Source organism: Apium graveolens, chromosome 4 (assembly GCF_009905375.1).
Source record: "Apium graveolens cultivar Ventura chromosome 4, ASM990537v1, whole genome shotgun sequence".
Classification (NCBI taxonomy): Eukaryota; Viridiplantae; Streptophyta; class Magnoliopsida; order Apiales; family Apiaceae; genus Apium; species Apium graveolens.
The window spans coordinates 309,667,797-309,684,587 of record NC_133650.1 but is presented as its reverse complement, the minus strand read 5'-3'; the positions used below and the strand labels follow the sequence as shown (position 1 = coordinate 309,684,587).

The 16,791-nt window shown below is 40.5% G+C and overlaps 1 protein-coding gene across 2 annotated transcripts; it reads left to right on the top strand.

The window, feature by feature from the left end:
- The first annotated feature begins 723 nt into the window (after window positions 1-723).
- Window positions 724-15,403, top strand: LOC141721704 (RNA-dependent RNA polymerase 6-like). Of its 2 annotated transcripts, none has more exons than XM_074524754.1 (3): window positions 724-788; window positions 10,646-13,428; window positions 14,369-15,403. In XM_074524754.1, the coding sequence occupies exons 1-3, from the start codon at window positions 770-772 to the stop codon at window positions 15,218-15,220; spliced, it is 3,654 nt and encodes a 1,217-aa protein (XP_074380855.1). In that variant the 5' UTR covers window positions 724-769; the 3' UTR covers window positions 15,221-15,403. The 2 variants fall into 2 exon arrangements, with proteins under 2 accessions (XP_074380855.1, XP_074380856.1); XM_074524755.1 differs by having other exon boundaries at window positions 743-788; window positions 10,654-13,428.
- The last annotated feature ends 1,388 nt before the right edge of the window (window positions 15,404-16,791 follow it).

Here is a 16,791-nt window from a genome sequence, read left to right as displayed (position 1 = left end):
CTCCGTATTCAACCCAAATTTAAATAAATGGAAGGGACGGAGTGAGAGTATATTTTTTAATATAAATTCTAAAAATCATATTTTTGTAATGAAAGAAAAACAGGTTATACATCTAAAACATAATCTGAATAAAAAAATTAAAAGGCACCCTAAAAGCTTGAACATCTTTTTTGGTGAGGAAGATTTTTGAACTTCACTTGATAATAAATTCACATAAAATAGAAAGAAAAAAAACCACCTCTCACACTCTCACATGCTAATTGACAACCGCGTGAAGATAAACATACTTTTCTAATTTATAAAATTGTTACTATTGTTATTTTATTCTCTGTTTAAACATTTTACAGCACACACAAAAGCTTTCTCAAGCAGCAAAACATTTAATTATAAATTAAAAAACAAAACATTCTAAAAGAACAAGAGTGGTGGGGCTCTTCATTGCCTTTTTAGTACTGGCTCCGTTCCTAAAAACGTTTCCACAAAAATGTTTCCTCTTTGTATTGAACACGTTTGCCAATGCACACTTTTGATCGTTAATATCTTTAAATTCGTATTAGTATTAAATATAAAAATTTCACTGTATTAAAGTACTGATAAATACGAATCCAACAAAATCACTCATGACTATGTTTGATATTATAGATTAGACGTAAATTAGTAGTCAATCGCTTACCGTAAACAGTACCAGAAGTCAATATAGGAACATCCAATTTTGGGACGGAGGGAGTACTTTCTTCTCACTCTCTCGAATGAGCTTGTGTTTTCTTGAATGATCCACCCCAACAAAGGTATTGTTGGACCAGGACAAGACGGCCCAAAGGAATTATAGTTAGAATAATTACAATACATTATGTAAAGCCCAAGAAGGCCCACATTGTAAGGATGGAGCCCATTTGGGACTTAGTATAAATAAAAGACAACAATCCCATTTGAAGGGGTTGGCTAATTAAGCAAAGAAGATCATCTCCTAAAACTATAGTCTAATAATAACATTATTGGCACATCATTTGGCGCTAGAAGGAGCTTTGCTTTAACAAGATCCAACCAGAAGATGATCGTAGAAGAGCTTGATCCGGGAACCGCCGGACCGACTCAGGTAAAGGAGTTGACGGCAGAAGTTGCCGCCGACCCCTCGACCCACGGCGATCGCGAGCTTCCTAAACAACCGGCATTGAAGCCGAAGTGTTTGTTCCCTCCACCTGAGGCTCCTCCAGAAGATCAATTTCTAGGATTGAAGGACTCACTCCAAAGGGACAGAAAAAGAAAAGCTGTGTCAGACCAGCGTTTTAGAGTTCAAACATCTAAAGGAAAAAAAGTTCTCTCGAGCGACGTTCGGCTACATTTGGAAAAGAAAGAAAGACTAAAAGACCAAAACCAAGGAAATCCAAAAGATTCGCTTGATTCAGATGAAGAACTCGAGTTTCTAGAGCGCGAAGCTCAGAGATTGCAGGCTAAACTTGAGCGAAAACGCGAGATTCACCGTCTCCGTTGAGAGCTCCAACAAACTACAATTCAAAATGAAGGACAAGACGATGAATTTTAAGACGAGGATGATGCGGAGTACGAATATGAGCCCTCGGCGGAGTCAACATATTCGCAACCTCGCGAACGTCGACAGAGGACAGTGTCATCTGCCGATGTCTCGCATCAGACAGAATCCACAGAATCTATATCTCACGAGGAGTTCGCTAAAATGCAGGAGGAAATCACCCAGATGAGTACCTTGATGAGAAATCAGGCAGGGTTTGAAACCGTTTCCGAGAGCCCCCTATCATTAGTGCTTGAGAAGGCGCGCATCGACAGGACGTTGAAAACGCCTGCTCTCGATCATTTCGATGGATCCTCGGACCCGTTAGCATTTCTAAATACATTTGATGGTCGCATGGCTTTCTTCGGCCACTCGGAGATCGCTAGGTGTCAGTTCTTCTCCACTTGCCTTCAAGGCACGGCTCTCCGATGGTACAGTAACTTGCCACCTCGGTCAATCGACTCGTGGACAACTCTGAAAAGCAAGTTTCAAGCCCGATTTTCCAGCAACTACAAAGGAATCAAAGTTACTGCATCCTTGATGACAATGCATCAACGCTCCGGCGAAAGTCTCAGGAGTTTTCTAACCCGGTTCAGAGAAGAGATAGCAGAAATTCCAGACTTAATAGAACAGATGGCTGTCAATTTCCTGACAGCGGGCATCGATAAGTCTAGGCATGGCCTCCTTTTAGAAGAGATCTTTGAAAAAAGGCCGAAAACACTACAGGCCGCGTTCCAGATTATAGAACACCGCATGATGCTTCAAGAAGCGGTAAGCTGTATACAATCTCCACGGAGGTCGTCAAAATATGAACGACGCCGAAGCTACAGTCCATGATCCCCTGCGAGGGAAAGGCGCCGAGAGCGACGTAGGTCGTCCCCGCCTCGTACATCAGACCTTCCCCCGAGGGATAGAAGAGAAAGAGATTGGCAGCCCCACAATCGATCTGAAAAAGAGTTCACTAAACTCAACACTGAGAAAATGACAATTTTGGCGGTGTTAAAAACGGAACCGGATTATCGCCCTCCAAGACCCATGAAACCAGGAAGACCCCCAAGCTCCAGATATTGTGAATATCATGAAGACACCGGCCATACAACAGAGCAATGTTTTCAACTTAGCAATCTCATCGAAGGAAAAATTCGGCGAGGGCAACTAGTCCACTATGTGCAGCACGATGATGAACCCAGCGTCACCATCGAGGCGAAGACGATCGTGTAATCGACGTTATTTTTGGCGGCGTAGCCGCCGGGGGCCTCTCCCACAACTCTCGCAAGATTTATGCTCGAGAAGTCTTTAATGTCAATCCCTCGACAGCTAAACGCCCTCGAGCGAATCCCTCCCCCGTCATCTCTTTCTCTGATGACGATTATCGTCCCGGTCTCATCGAAGGCCATCAAGATGCTCTCGTCATCACAACACGTGTGGGAAACAACACGGTTAAGAAAATGTTGGTCGATAATGGTAGCTCTGTCGACGTGTTATATCACCATGCTTTTTCCCGAATGGACATAGGAGATCGAAGACTCGAAAACTCCCGAACCCCGCTATACGGGTTCACAGGCAATGAGGTTCACGTTGTAGGAACCATCGATATGCCAGTGCTTTTCGGTTCCCCACCCTGTCAGATTTGGAAAATGGTCAAATTCCATGTGATTAGCGCTTCCTCAAGCTTCAACGCCATTTTGGGACGAACAACGATCACCGCGCTCCGAGCTATAACATCTATCTCCCACTTGAAAATGAAGTTTCCCACAGATTTCGGCGTGGGAGAAATGATTGGGGATCAAGTAACAGCAAGACAATGCTACCTAACCACCGTTTCTCCAAGAAAAAAGACAGAGGAAGAGTTAAAAGTCAATCAAGTACTAGACATCGACCCAAGGGAATTGATTGACTCATCCACAAGCAATTCATGCTCCCCTCTCGAAGAAACAGAAGATATAGAAGTATTTGAAGAAAATCCCGATAAAACAACAAGAATTGGCAAAAACCTCTCATCAGATCTCAAAAAAGATATCACAAACCTCATCCGGGAATTCTCCGATATTTTTGCTTGGGTCCCGAGGGACATGCCTGGCATCCCAGAGACCATTGCTCGACATTCGCTGCACATCAGTAAGGACACCAGGCCTGTGCGACAGAAACAACGCATATTCTCGGCCGAGAAAAGAGCAGCCATCGACCAAGAGGTCGACAGACTCCTCGACGCCGGCTTCATCGAGCCCGTGCAATTCCCCACATGGATATCAAACGTAGTTCTGGTTAAGAAAAGCAATGAGAAGTGGAGAATGTGCATCAATTATTCAGATGTGAATAGGGCATGCCCTAAAGATTTTTACCCTTTGCCCAATATCGACCAACTCATCGACGCCACAGCGGGAAATGAACTCCTGTCCTTTATGGACGCCTTTTCGGGGTATAATCAAATTAAGATGGATTCCCATGACTGGCAACAAACTGCTTTCATCACTCACAGGGGGGTCTTTGGATACAAAGTAATGTCCTTCGGATTAATCAATGCGGGTGCTACTTTTCAGCAGACAATGGATAAAATATTCTCTTCGCAGATAGGAAGAAACATGCTAATATACGTCGATGACATGATCACAAAGTCAAAAGCTGCCTCCGACCACGTGACAGACCTTCGAGAAACGTTCACCAATGCAAGGGCAAATAACATGCGACTGAACCCGGCAAAGTGTTCATTCGGCCTTACTGCAGGTAAAATTTTGGGGTTCCTGGTTACCCAGAAAGGCATCGAGGCCGATCCAGCTCAGACAAAAGCTATTCTACAAATGAGCAAACCAAGATCCATTAAAGACTTACAAAAACTCACAGGGTGTATAGCCGCACTTCGAAGGTTCATTCCCCAATCTTCAAAGAGATGCCTCCCATTTTTCTCTGCAATGAAAAAAGCTTCCAGATCATCGCAGTTTGAATGGAACGAAGACTGTGTAAAAAATTTCATGAAGTTAAAGATGTTTTTGACAAATCCTCCAGTTTTAACACGACCCTTAGCAGGTGAGCCGCTACGGGTATATCTCTCAGCTTCCGACGAAACTGTCGCGGCAGTATTGGTCCGTGTCGATGAGGGAAAAGATATTCCTGTATATTACATCAGTCACTCACTACGAGACGCGGAAACAAGATACCCTCAAGTCGAGAAACTCGTATACGCTCTCGTTGTCGCGAGTCGTAAGCTACGCCATTATTTTCAAGCGAGAGAAATCCATGTTCTGACCAATCTTCCTCTGAAAAGAATCCTGCACAAGCCCGACATAACAGGCAGGCTCGCAGCTTGGACCATCGAGTTAAGCCAGTTCTACATCGAGTATAAACCTCGAACGGCGATCAAGGCCCAAGTTCTCTCAGATTTCGTCGCCGAATGCCAGTTCCAATCCAAGACGCACAAACCTGAAGAGGATCAGTCTCGTCTGTGGCTTCTGTTCGTTGATGGTTCCTCGACATCCAGCTCTGGAGGAGCAGGGGTCATATTAATCAGCCCAGGAGGATTCAAAATTCAGCAGGCTCTCAAGTTCGGGTTCTCCGCCACAAACAACGTGGCCGAGTACGAGGCACTCATTGTCGGGCTAAAGCTCGCATCCGATCTCGAAGCAGAGGTCATTAACATATTTGGGGATTCTCAGTTGGTTTACAAACAGATAAGTGGTGAATTTAAGACGCATAATGAAAGGATGGCCCGATATTTAACAAGAACACAAGAGCTTCTTAGCAAATTCCCTTCATGGAAAATGTCAAACGTCGACAGGGAGGAGAACCAGTGGGCCGACTCTCTAGCCAAACTAGCCTCTTCCAACCTCCCCACTAATCTCAGCCCAACATACGTCGACATTTTGGAGACCCCCTCTATCGACGAAGTATCAGTCAATCAAATCCAGGCTAGGCTCGATTGGCGCCAACCCTTCCTTGAATACATTATAGACAACAAGTTGCCTGAGCATAAGTCTGAAGCCCGCGCTCTCATGTTCAAAGCCAGGAACTACTGTGTTGTGGGTTCGGAGTTATACCGACGTGCCCTCTCTGAGCCTCTACTCCGTTGCTTGTCTCCAGAAGAGGCCCTCCAAGCGATCGTAGAAATATATACGGGAATCTGTGGAGAGCACCTAGGAGGGAAAACATTAGCCCTCAAAGTTATCCGACAAGGCCTGTTCTGGCCTACAATCCGGAAAGATTGTGAAGATTACGTCAAGAAATGTCAAGCATGTCAGCTGCATGGAAATGTAAACCGTCGACCCACAATTGAGCTGAACTCTATTCTCAGCCCATGCCCCTTTTTCCAATGGGGAATAGATATTGTGGGTCCCTTTCCAAGATCCAAAAATCAGTGCCAATACATCGTAGTCGCTGTGGATTACGCAACCAAATGGGTCGAAGCAAAACCCCTTGCTAAAATTCGAGAAAAAGAGATGATAGAATTCTTTATGGAATACATTGTCTTTCGCTTTGGGATCCCCAGAATCTTAGTTTCTGATAATGGCACTCAGTTTGTAGGAAAACAATTTGAGGAGGCCCTGCTCAAATTAAAAGTCCAGCACATCAAAGCATCTGTAGCATACCCCCAAGCAAATGGACTAGCAGAGGTAACAAATAGAACCATCCTACATGGCCTGAAGAAAAGAATTGAAGAAATACCCCGATGTTGGGTCGACGAACTACCGAATGTATTGTGGTCGTATAGGACGACTCCCCGAAGTGCGACGGGCGAAACTCCCTTCCGACTTGCATACGGAGTCGATGCTGTCATACCTGTTGAGATAAGTCTCACCTCACCACGGGTCGACGTATTCGATCATGCTCTATCTCTCGTCGGACTTCGCCTTCATAATGATCTGTTAGAAGAAACAAGGGAAGAAGCCCGAATGCGGATGATTGCCCAACAAGAAAAAACTGCAAGGTACTTCAACAAAAAAGTCAAACCCAAAGACTTCAAGGTCAACGACCTTGTCTTAAGAGATTCCGCAGCATCACAACCCACTGTCTCAGGAAAATTCAAACCAGCTTGGGAAGGCCCTTATCGGATCTCGAGACTTGTAAGTACGGGGACCTATGAGCTTGCGCACCTCGACGGGAAACCCATCAAAAATGCCTGGAATGGAATTCACCTCAAAAAGTTCTATCAGTAATTTAATCTCAGTTGTAACTTGTTATCTTGAGGCAGTAAATGCCATTTCAAAGACAAACCCTCGATGTAATAGGGGTCGTTTCGAGGCTCCCACCGAGGGGTGTTTAGGTTATGATGAACAAATTCCTTTAACTTGGAAAAAGCACAGACTTTCACTTTCTTCGCTCCTTACTTAACTAAAAAAATATATATGTATATAACTCAAATAATCGGAGACTCGAAAATCATTCATTTCTAGGCAAATGTTTATACAGCCTCTTCACGACGACGGTCTGGGCAATAAAATCTCTCGCATAATGTAAACACTCGACTACGAACTTGATAAACGGCTTAATATTTCAAACTCGAGACAAATAGATGGTAAAACCAGCCAATACGTAACTGCTTACAACATGGAAATAAACTTAAACAATGGATCGCATACCTTATACTTCCTACAAATCCATCATCTGGTGTTATCAATAAAACTCTTAAACACATAAAAATGTTCAAATTCGATTACAAAAAACCACAGGGCATACCCTGCCTTCATGCGTTATCACCCTTCGATGCCTGGTCACGAAGATAGTCATCAAAGGCATGACCCTCGACGGCAATACCAGCCTCTTCCATCCGTCGAAGACATCGTCCATAACCGTCACCCAGAGCACCAGCGATATCTTCAACAGCTTTCTCTACCTCTTTCTTCAAATCTTCATTTTCCTTCACGATCAACTTGTAGGAGCCATCCATTCCTTCGACCTTTCGAACCAAGCCTTGGCGCTTCCCCTTTTCCTCTTCAAGCTCCCTTTCCACCTCGAGCAGTCGACCCTCGAGTTCTCGTATCCTCCCACTCGACACCTGCTCAGTAGCCTCCATCTCAGCAACCTTTTTCGACAGTGCGGAATTTGCCTTAGACAAATCAGCCACCCTATGCTCGAGTTCCGCAAAACCCACCGCAATCTTCTTATTTTCCCCCTTCAAGGCAGCAACTTCAGCTTCGAGCTTGGAACAAGCGTCACCATCAACATCAGCCTTGTAATCCTCCAGTATATGCATAAAATCGGAAAGAAACTGCAAAAAAAAAAAGGGGGGGACATGAAAACAGGGTCGACAACTATGACTATAAATGACTATGACCGAACATGAAAATAAAGGAATATGCACATAAAAAAGAAAGAGAAGGGAATGCACGTACCCTCCCAGCCCGGCTCTTACATCGATCAACAAGGTCCTCACGCTTCCTCCCATCATAAGCAACCAAATCCTGAGGTAAGTTAAAGAGATTAAGTGCTCTCAAGGGCACGGTTGATCCCCCCGTCCATCGCTCCGTGGGCTGAATCTCGACCCTCATCACTTCTTTCTTCGATCGAGGGTCGACGGTCTTTCCATAAACCCTTTCCCCGGCAGTGGCCACAGTTTTGTTCACACCCTCGACCCCGCCCCCCCCCCCCCCGTCCTCCAACAGCTACCTCATCATCCTCCCTCCGAAACCGCTTTCGAGGGTTACCTTCCACGCGGACGAGATCTGAAACAACCCTCTCATTGTCTTCAATTACCTTGTTTCCCTGGTCATCGAGCAATTCAATTGAAACTGAATGAGGAACCCCCGACGGCCCAGCCTTGGCCGCATCAGCAGGCTTCCTCGCGGCACGCTGCAGCAACAACATCATTGCCTTGTCCATTCCTCCTCGAATCCCACCGTCTAAAACCTTTTTAAGTGAGGCGCCTTCCACTACAAAGAAACAAACAAAACAACAAGTCAGCCATCCTATATATAGGCACTTATGAAAATTAAAATAAGCAAGAGCCGACGATGACAAGTGCAAAAACTAAGTACGTAAACAAAATAAGGGCAATAACAATTAATACATCCCCCTTACAATCGTGCATCCCAAAAAATCCAGAGTCCTTCAAATCTAAGTACGTATACCATGTCCTCAACCCATGAAACTCATCGAGGTAGGCAGTATCGTGCTTCTCCATGTTATTTAAATAATCAATCGTTCCCTAACTAACTTTCCCGCAAGGCTTTACAAATTCCAAGTCAGGACCCCCAACGTACAACCATTGCGAGTGATAACCGGAGTTCGATGACCTAACACTAACAATCTTCATCCTTCGATGCCGGGAGTCGAAATATACTTGGCCACCATAGTACCGCACACCATAAATAGAGAAAAACAATTTCAGAGTCGGTGATCGACCCTTATCACAGCACAGCGCCACGAAACCACTTAACTGAGCAACAGAATTCGGTGTCAGCTGCCCTAAACCACAACCGATAGCCTCATACATCGTCAGGAAGAACGGATGCATTGGCAAACGAAGACCAAACTGAAACATTATCATCGCAACCCCATGCATCCCGAACTCGGGCATCATCCAAACCCTCTCATCTGCTGTCGGCACTCGATACCGGTAGCCGTTAGACAGGTCGATGTATTTCTCCAACTTACTCGCAGGGGGGTCGACGGTGATGTAATAACTAAGATAGTTTAGACTAGGTTTGCTCTCAAATTCGATCCTACCTAGTCGAAGACTTTCCTCGACCATCCTATTCCTAAGTTCCAGGGTACGAGGACTTAGGGGTGGAGAGGGCATAGGACCTGGAGGCACCCCCTTCAGAAACTCATCGCTCCCTAAGAAATCAAAAGATCCACACTGACCTAGGTCCGGGATCTCTAGATTATCCAAGTTCAAAACAGACTCCTCGTCACCCTCCTCTAACGGTCGCTTCACGGGGTCCCGGTTGGTGGCACTATGCGACGACGACGACGAAGGAAAGTCGGCCATTATAAATTGGTAAACTATAGATAAACACGACCGACCCGCAGATAAAAAGGAAAAGGAAGAGAGAGAGTAGACGACTTACAACGCGAGCCAAGAACGCGCAGCAATCCCCTTTTAGATTCCTGGAGAGGAAGTCGAAGAGGTTAGCCCGGAAATCTGCAAAAACAAAAAAAAACCTGGAAAAATAAATTCAAAAACACACATGAACGGATATATACCTTCCAAAAAAAAAAGAAGAAAGAAAAAGAAAAAGAAAGGAGAGAGAACAACAACAAGACAAAAAAAAAAGCATTACGTTTAATTCCTTTCTTTTTTCGGGCACACGCAGTTGACTCCTATCTCGAATTAACAGTTATTTCTTATTTTTCTTTTTCTTCGTTTGTTCGTTTTTTCACTGATTTTTCCCTTCATTTTATTATCCTGTCCGGTCACTAACTTTATTCAGGTATCAAGACAAAAATCTCGGAATTCAAAACGCAAGGGTGGAAAGCACGAAAACGCAAATCTAAAGATATTGCGCAAAACAAGGAGGAGGACTAATGTTGACCAGGACAAGACGGCCCAAAGGAATTATAGTTAGAATAATTACAATACATTATGTAAAGCCCAAGAAGGCCCACAGCCCATTTGGGACTTAGTATAAATAAAAGACAACAATTCCATATGAAGGGGTTGGCTAATTAAGCAAAGAAGATCATCTCCTATAGTTAGTCTAATAATAACATTATTGGCACATCAGTATAATCTGTACATATACGTGTATGTATATTTTTAGTAGCCCTTTTTAATTCGTGAAGTTTTATTGTGTTTTTTACTCTTCTTTGATTTCTTGTTTTATCTTACATATCTGTGTTGATTGTTTATGCTTAAAGTTCCGAACTTGATCATATCTGTATTGATTGCTTATGTTGTAATTGATTAAAGTATTAAACCCATTGATGTTTTAAGGGTTTAGATGATTTTTTATGAAATTTATCTTCATTCTAGACTAATTTTCTTGTTATGATTTTTATGTTTTACTTCATTTTATGGTTAACATGTAATGTATTGGTTTCGATACATCTGTTGGAAGGTGTTTTTTCGAATAATTTTGATGTTACTTTTAGTTTATTGGTTAAGGTTTAGACAGTACTGTTATTTATCATCTTGTAAGTTGAGAGATAATTTTAAATTGTATGTAATTAGTTTATGTTACCTAGGGTGCCAGGTTAAAGTAAGGATTGAATTTCAGAGGATCGTGGATTGGATTGTAGTTGCGGTTGTTAAAAGAATGGGGTCTGAAGAAAGTGAAAGAGAAGTGGTAGTTACTCAAATTAGTGTTGGTGGATTTGATTATTCGGTAACTGCAAAGACCCTTCTGGATTACTTTGAAGAAAATGTGGGGATTGTTTGGAGATGTAGATTAAAGACCTCTTCGACACCTTTTGAAACGTATCCAGAGTTTGCAATTGACACTACAAAACTTAAAAGATTAGATTCGTACGATAATGTGATCCCACATGCATTTGTGCATTTTGCAATTCCTGATTCAGCAAGATCAGCTCTCGATGCTGCTGGGTGTGGAGAGCTTATACTGGGATATAATCCTTTAAAGATTAGTTTAGGGCCTGGAAATCCACATCGCATGAATCAGAGCAGGAGAGGCAAGGCGCCCTTTAAATTACCAGATGTCCTTATTGAGATTGGAAGCTGGGTTAGCAAAGATAAGTTTTTTGTTGGTTGGAGAGGCCCGCCTACTGGTGTAGATTTTCTTGTGGACCCCCTTGATGCAACTTGCAAGTTCGTTTTTACAATGGACACTGCTTTTTCTTTCCAGGGTACACGAAACCATACTGTAATAAAGTGTAATTTTAAGGTTGAGTTCTTGGTCAGAGACATACAATGGATGAAAAATTATAGTGATACATCACACTTAATTTTATTGCTGCATTTGGATTCCTCTCCAAAGCTGTACTATAGAACTGCAGATGATGATATCGAAGAATCAGTTCCATTTGATATTTTGGATGATGATGATCCTTGGATTCGGACCACAGATTTTACTAGGAGCGGTGCTATCGGTCGGTGTAATATATATCGAATGCTGATCCAACCACGCCATGGCTTGAAGTTGAGGAAGGCTATGCAATACCTGAAAGAGCAAAGGGTTTCTATCAGAGATTTGCAGACACAACTTACTATAAAAGATGAACCTGACTTTGGAATGCCGTTGCCTGATCCATTATTTTGTATACACTTTAAGGAAGGTATTAACTTTAAAACCTTGTTTTTGGTGAATGCTGTACTGCATAAAGGCATATTCAGTCAGCACACATTGTCAGATCAGTTCTTTAATTTATTAAAATCCCAAAAGGAGGAAGTAAATATTGCCGCACTGAAACATATATGTTCCACCAAGCGTCCTTATTTTAATGCATGTGAAAGGATGAAAAATGTTCAGGATTGGTTGTTGAAAAATCCTAAGCTCTTAAGAACCAGAGAGTTGGATGATATTGTTGAAGTTAGAAGGTTAATCATCACCCCGACAAGAGCTTACTGTCTTCCACCAGAAGTTGAACTTTCTAATAGGGTTCTTAGGCACTATAAATCAGTTGCTGATCGATTTATACGGGTTACCTTTATGGATGATGGCATGCAGACACTAAATAAGAATGTTGTCACCTACTATCCTGCTCCTATTGTGAGAGACATCACATCAAATGTGAATGCCCAAAAAACCTTAGTGTTTAAAAGGATGAAGGATATAATAATTGATGGATTCCATTTATGTGGTAGGAAGTACTCTTTTTTGGCCTTCTCAGCTAATCAACTAAGGGATCGGTCTGCCTGGTTTTTTGCTGGGGACCAGAACACTTCTGTGCTTGATGTTTCGAATTGGATGGGCCGCTTCACCAACAAGAATGTTGCAAAGTGTGCTGCTAGAATGGGCCTGTGCTTCTCTTCTACTTATGCAACTGTTGATGTTCCTCATGACCACGTAGATTTTGAGCTTGCAGATATCATGAGGAATGGATATGATTTTTCTGATGGAATTGGCAAGATATCACATGATCTTGCAATGGAAGTTGCACAGAGATTGCAATTGAATGTAAGCCCTCCGTGTGCCTATCAGATACGATATGGTGGCTGCAAAGGTGTTGTTGCCTGTTGGCCAGCCAGTAAAAGTGGGATCCATCTTTCTTTGAGGTCAAGCATGAACAAGTTTGTGTCCAACCACACTATTCTTGAAATCTGTTCTTGGACTCGTTATCAGCCTGGGTTCTTAAATAGGCAGTTTATAACCTTACTTTCAGCTTTGAACGTCAGTGATAAAGTATTTTGGGATATGCAGGAGTCAATGATATCTAAACTAAATCAGATGCTTGTAAGTGCAGACATAGCTTTCGATGTTGTTACTTCCTCGTGTGCTGAAGAAGGAAACACGGCTGCTATAATGTTAAGTGCTGGTTTCAAGCCTCAAAATGAACCTCATTTAAGAGGCATGCTAACAAGTATAAGAGCTGCACAGTTTGGGGACCTCAGAGAAAAGGCTAGGATTTATGTTTCTTCAGGAAGGTGGTTAATGGGGTGTCTGGATGAGCTAGCAATACTTGAACAAGGCCAGTGCTTTGTTCAAGTGTCAAATCCTTCACTTGAAAACTGCTTTGTGAAACATGGTTCAGAGTTTTCGGAGACAAAAAGAGATTTACAAGTAATTAAGGGCCTTGTTGTGGTGGCAAAGAACCCCTGTCTACATCCTGGAGATATGCGCATTCTAGAGGCGGTAGATGTTCCCAGCTTGCATCATCTTTATGATTGCCTGGTATTTCCGCAAAAAGGAGATCGACCTCATCCAAATGAAGCGTCTGGAAGTGACCTTGATGGCGATCATTACTTTGTCACTTGGGATGAGAATCTTGTTCCGCCTGGTAAAGCGAGCTGGCCAGCAATGGATTACACCCCTGCAGAAGCCAAAGAGTTGAAGCGAGATGTTAACCTTAAGGTAATCATTTTGCATATGTTGGTAAATTGCTCTGAAGTTAATTTTTGAAGATCCTTGGAAACTGTTGTCTGTTCGAGTTAATCACCAAAACCTAATCAGTGAATACAGATATATTTAAAGTGTCAATTTTAAAGTTATATTTACCCAAACTTATAATTGTTGTGAAATATTCCCGAGAGAATAAAATTATTAATCATGATTAAAATATCCCTGACAGAATAAAATTATTTATCGTGATTAAATTAACGAGATGCTTTTTACAAATTTGAAATTCCTATTGTGCATCAAGTTTTCAATGGCACGACTATTACATTTAAAATTTTAAATAATGCCATGCTTAAGAATCATACCTTTTTTATCTATTTAGGGAACATATAAATGAGATAAAAGGTTTTACTGTTCTATCATCTATGTACCAATAATAACATTTAGTGTGTATGACTGATGGTTAAAAGGTATGATAAGTACTGTTTGGCTCATGTCACATAGGATACTCTCATCTATACTTCATGTTTCCAATTTGTAATGTTCTCTAACATGAAGTTTTCTAAAAAAAAGAAGCGCAATGATGTGGTAGTACTTGTGGTACAAAACTGTCTCTAAATCACAGACAGAACAATATAGTATTTTTTAGTACAATGGAAGTTGACTGTCTAATTGTCCAGCTAAAATTGTCATTGTAAGTTGTATTTTTCACATGTAGAATTCTAGATGATTTAAAAATGTTACACTACTATGATATTGTTTTGAATTGCTTCTGACCTGGTCACTCGATGATTTATGCCAAGGACATTTATTTATCATTTATGATTTATAGTAATAGCCTATCTTTGGTCACAAACTCGTAATTGTCGTTATGTTGCTTAGAGACACATATAAGAAGATGATGTATCTTTTTATTTTTAAAGGGTAGCTCAAATTCTAAATTTTGAAACTACAGGACGTTTCAGATTTCTTCGCTAGAAACATGGTCAATGAAAGCCTAGGTACCATCTGCAATGCCCATGTGGTTCATGCTGATAGCAGCGATTATGGAGCAATGGATGAGAACTGCCATGTTCTAGCAGAGCTTGCAGCCAAAGCAGTTGATTTCCCAAAAACTGGAAAAATTATAATCATGCCATCTCATCTAAAACCCAAATTGTACCCAGACTTTCTGGGAAAAGAGGATTTTCAGTCATACAAATCTACTAAAATATTAGGCAGGCTTTATCGCAAAATCAAAGATAATTATGAAATTGATTTGACAGATTCTATGGAGATTAATTTTCTTCCTAGAGAAATTCCTTATGACACGGATCTCGAGACACCAGGATCGACAACTTTCATCAATGATGCATGGGGAATTAAGTGCTCTTACGATGAACAGTTAAATAGCCTTCTAGGACAGTATAAGGTCAACAAGGAAGAAGAGGTTGTAACGGGACACATTTGGTCTATGCCAAAAAATTGTAGTAACAAGCAAGGTGACTTAAAAGAGAGACTTAAAAATGCGTACAACGCTTTGAAAAAGGAGTTCAGGAGGGTCTTTGAGCATATGGGTGCTGATTTTGATGACCTTTCGAATGATGAAAAGAATGCAGCATATGAACACAAGGCATCAGCATGGTACCAGGTAACTTACCATCCCGAATGGGTGAAGATGTCACTGGACTTGCAAGACCCTGATGCTAATGACAAGGAGACTGTAATGTTAAGCTTCCCTTGGATAGCAGCTGACTACCTTGTACAAAGATGCGAGTACTCAACCCAACAAGCCAATCAATTCTCTAGCAAGGTACCTTTCAGGTAAGATATGAGTAGAACTTCAAACTTTCTGAATTTTGAAACTCTGGTGACTTTTGAAGGCCACTATTAAAGGTTATGTGCCGTGATGATCTGGAACAAATATTGTTTTAATTCTTACAAATTCTGCTGAAAACTTTGTATTTGTATTGCAACCTACATTTGTATAATTATACCCTTTTGTACTTTATTTCATTCCGTTAATTGGTTTTCCTTTTCATAATCGGTACTCCCTCCGGTACCTAAATACTTTTCCTATTTGTGTTTGACTGGTTTGTCAATGTACACTTTTGATTGTTAATATTTTTAATTTCGTATTAGTATTAAATATAAAAATTTCATTATATTGTATTAAGGTACTCATAAATACGAATCCAATAAGATTCTCGACAAGAATCGAGTCTACTATAACAAGCTATTGATAATTTGTAACAAAAGACATATTTGTACTAGTCTGTACTATTATAAGCCAAACTAATTTCGTTTAGTCGTTTAATACCTTTCAAAAAAAATTGTTAAAATCTTTCAAAAAAAAAATTAAAAACCTTTCAAAAACTTTTTAAAAAACAATTACTAATTTTAAGAAATAATAGAAATATACTGTGGTTGTCTAAAATAAACTAAAATGTACGAGCTCTCTCCTATTTTCCAACATTTTGATGCAAAAACCACGACGTTTATGCTATTAAGATATTAATAATTCTAAATAAAATATAATTAGAAAGGTTAAGAGTTTTGTTCAGGTTTGTCCGTTTGTTTTTAAGACCTTATAATATAAACATTCATTTTTATAACTATTTGAATAATTTAATTATTTAAAATTGTTATTTTAAATAATATATACTTAGCTATTACAAATAAATTTTCTTTATACATTAAATATACTATATAATTACTTGGACATGTGTAAAGGACACATATTTAAAATTTAATTACTTGGCCGGAAACTGGATTTATTGTTTTGAAACTTATTTACTTGGCTCGATCTACATTTTTATGAGTGTTATACTAAAATAATCACTTTATGAGATTAAATACCCAAAATACTTCATTGGTGGCCGCCTGAAATATCAATTGACAATGCATCCCCATATGCATATTGTAACAGCCCGCACTTTTCGGACTATTAAATTTAATACACGACTTAAATAAAACATATTCTTTTAATCAAAAAATTCAATATATAACGAAGGTCAAAGCAGCGGTCAAACTCAATAATCAAAATCATAAAAATAGAGACGCAGCTCCACAAATCTGATAATAATTGTCTAAACAGATAATCAAATTTATTCTTTAAGAACAAAGTCTTTATTCTAATTCAAGTAGCACGAAACTAAGCAGCATAGATCTCCACATAGTTCTCATTCCTTATTCTTAATATGCTCCAAATAAATATTCTGAACTTGAAATATTAAAAGGGGTGAGTTACAAAACTCAGCAAGTACAAATTGACTAACCGCTAAACATAAAAATAATGGGTGTTTTAATATAACAATTTTTCTGAAATCAATAATAATTTTGTAAAACATTTTCTAAAATAAATCCAACCCAAAGTTTTATATTTTAAAATTCAGAATT